This window comes from Pteropus vampyrus, unplaced genomic scaffold, assembly GCF_000151845.1.
Source record: "Pteropus vampyrus isolate Shadow unplaced genomic scaffold, Pvam_2.0 Scaffold333, whole genome shotgun sequence".
In the NCBI taxonomy this organism is placed as follows: domain Eukaryota; kingdom Metazoa; phylum Chordata; class Mammalia; order Chiroptera; family Pteropodidae; genus Pteropus; species Pteropus vampyrus.
The window spans coordinates 395,100-396,320 of NW_011889114.1; the positions used below are offsets into that span (position 1 = coordinate 395,100).

At 61.4% G+C, this 1,221-nt stretch overlaps 1 protein-coding gene across 1 annotated transcript in view; it reads right to left on the reverse strand.

The window, feature by feature from the left end:
* Nucleotides 1-489, reverse strand: part of EHD2 (EH domain containing 2) — a 27,564-nt gene extending 27,075 nt beyond the window's left edge. The window contains exon 1 of the mRNA XM_011378165.2: nt 8-489. Within this exon, the coding sequence (XP_011376467.1) occupies nt 8-253 (246 nt within the window). The 5' untranslated portion in view covers nt 254-489. The remainder of the gene's footprint in view (nt 1-7) is intronic.
* Between the last annotated feature and the right edge of the window lie 732 nt (nt 490-1,221).

Sequence of the window (1,221 nt, forward strand, 5' to 3'; positions counted from 1 at the left end):
CTGGCACCTCCTGCTCCAGCAGGTACTGGATGAAGCTGGTCTTGCCTGTGCTGTACTGGCCGGCCACCAGCACCATGGGCTTGCCGTCGAAGTCGGCATCCTCCAGGGCCGGGGAGTGGAAGGCCCCGAACCGGTAGTGCTCCTCCAGAGGCAGCAGCTTGGTGCGGTACAGCTCCTTGAGGGCCGAGGTCACCGTGCGGATGGCCTCCGGCTGCTGGCCCCGCGCCCCGCCCCGCTTCAGCCAGCTGAACATGGCGACGGCGCGCGACCTGCTGGGCTCGCTGGGGGAGGCGCTCAGGGAGAGGGCTGCCTTCGCCTGCGGGAGAAGGACGGGGTGTCGACGGGAGACAGCCTGGTGGAGGAGCAGAAGGGAGGGAGCTCCAGGTGGAACGCAGTGGCATGGGGAGGGGACGAGGAGCACAGAGCTCTGACGGTGGGTGGCAGGAGGTGACGGCTGAAGGTGACTAGTGCAGCTGGAAGAAGACGGATTAACGGGAGAATGAACGAAGAAGGGAGGGCTGGCGGCGGAAGAGCGAGGGATGCTCACAGGGAAGGATGCGGACGCTGCCCGGGAGAGATGGGTCCCATTCTTCTCTCCCTCCCTTCCCCCCTTCCATCCTTCCATCCATCGTCCCTGAAGTCACCCATGTGTCAGGAGCTATGGACTCAGAAACTTGCCCGAGACCGGCCCCGACCCACTTAGAGACCCCAGCGAGGAGAGTGCCCGGGCACCGAACAGTCACGGATGCCTAGAAAATGCCAGGCAGTGGAGTCGTAGGCACCAAGCATGACGAACTGGCCGCGGGAGCAGCAAAACTCGAGATGGGCTGATTTTTGAGCTGCTCCCTGAAGAGTGGGCGCGACAAGGCATTTGGGCAGAGAGGATGGCGCGAGGTCCCGGAGCTGTGAAACGTGGGTGGGGTGGCTGGACACAGGGGCACGAGGAAGAGGGCTGAGAAATAAAGGCGCAGAGTCGCCCAGGTGACGAGGGACCTCGGACGCTCGCAAAAATAATAACTCGACATTTACGATCACTGCACGTGAGACACTGCTCTACCTCATTTAATCTTCATAGAGTAGGGTTATCATTATCCTCACTTTTCCAGCAAGGAAACAAACGGAGGCCCCGGAAGACTGCCCAAAGCGCTAGAATGTGCTCGAGCTGGAACTTCAGGCGACCTGACCTCACAGTCCCAGGTCTAAGGAGTTAGGGAGGGAAAG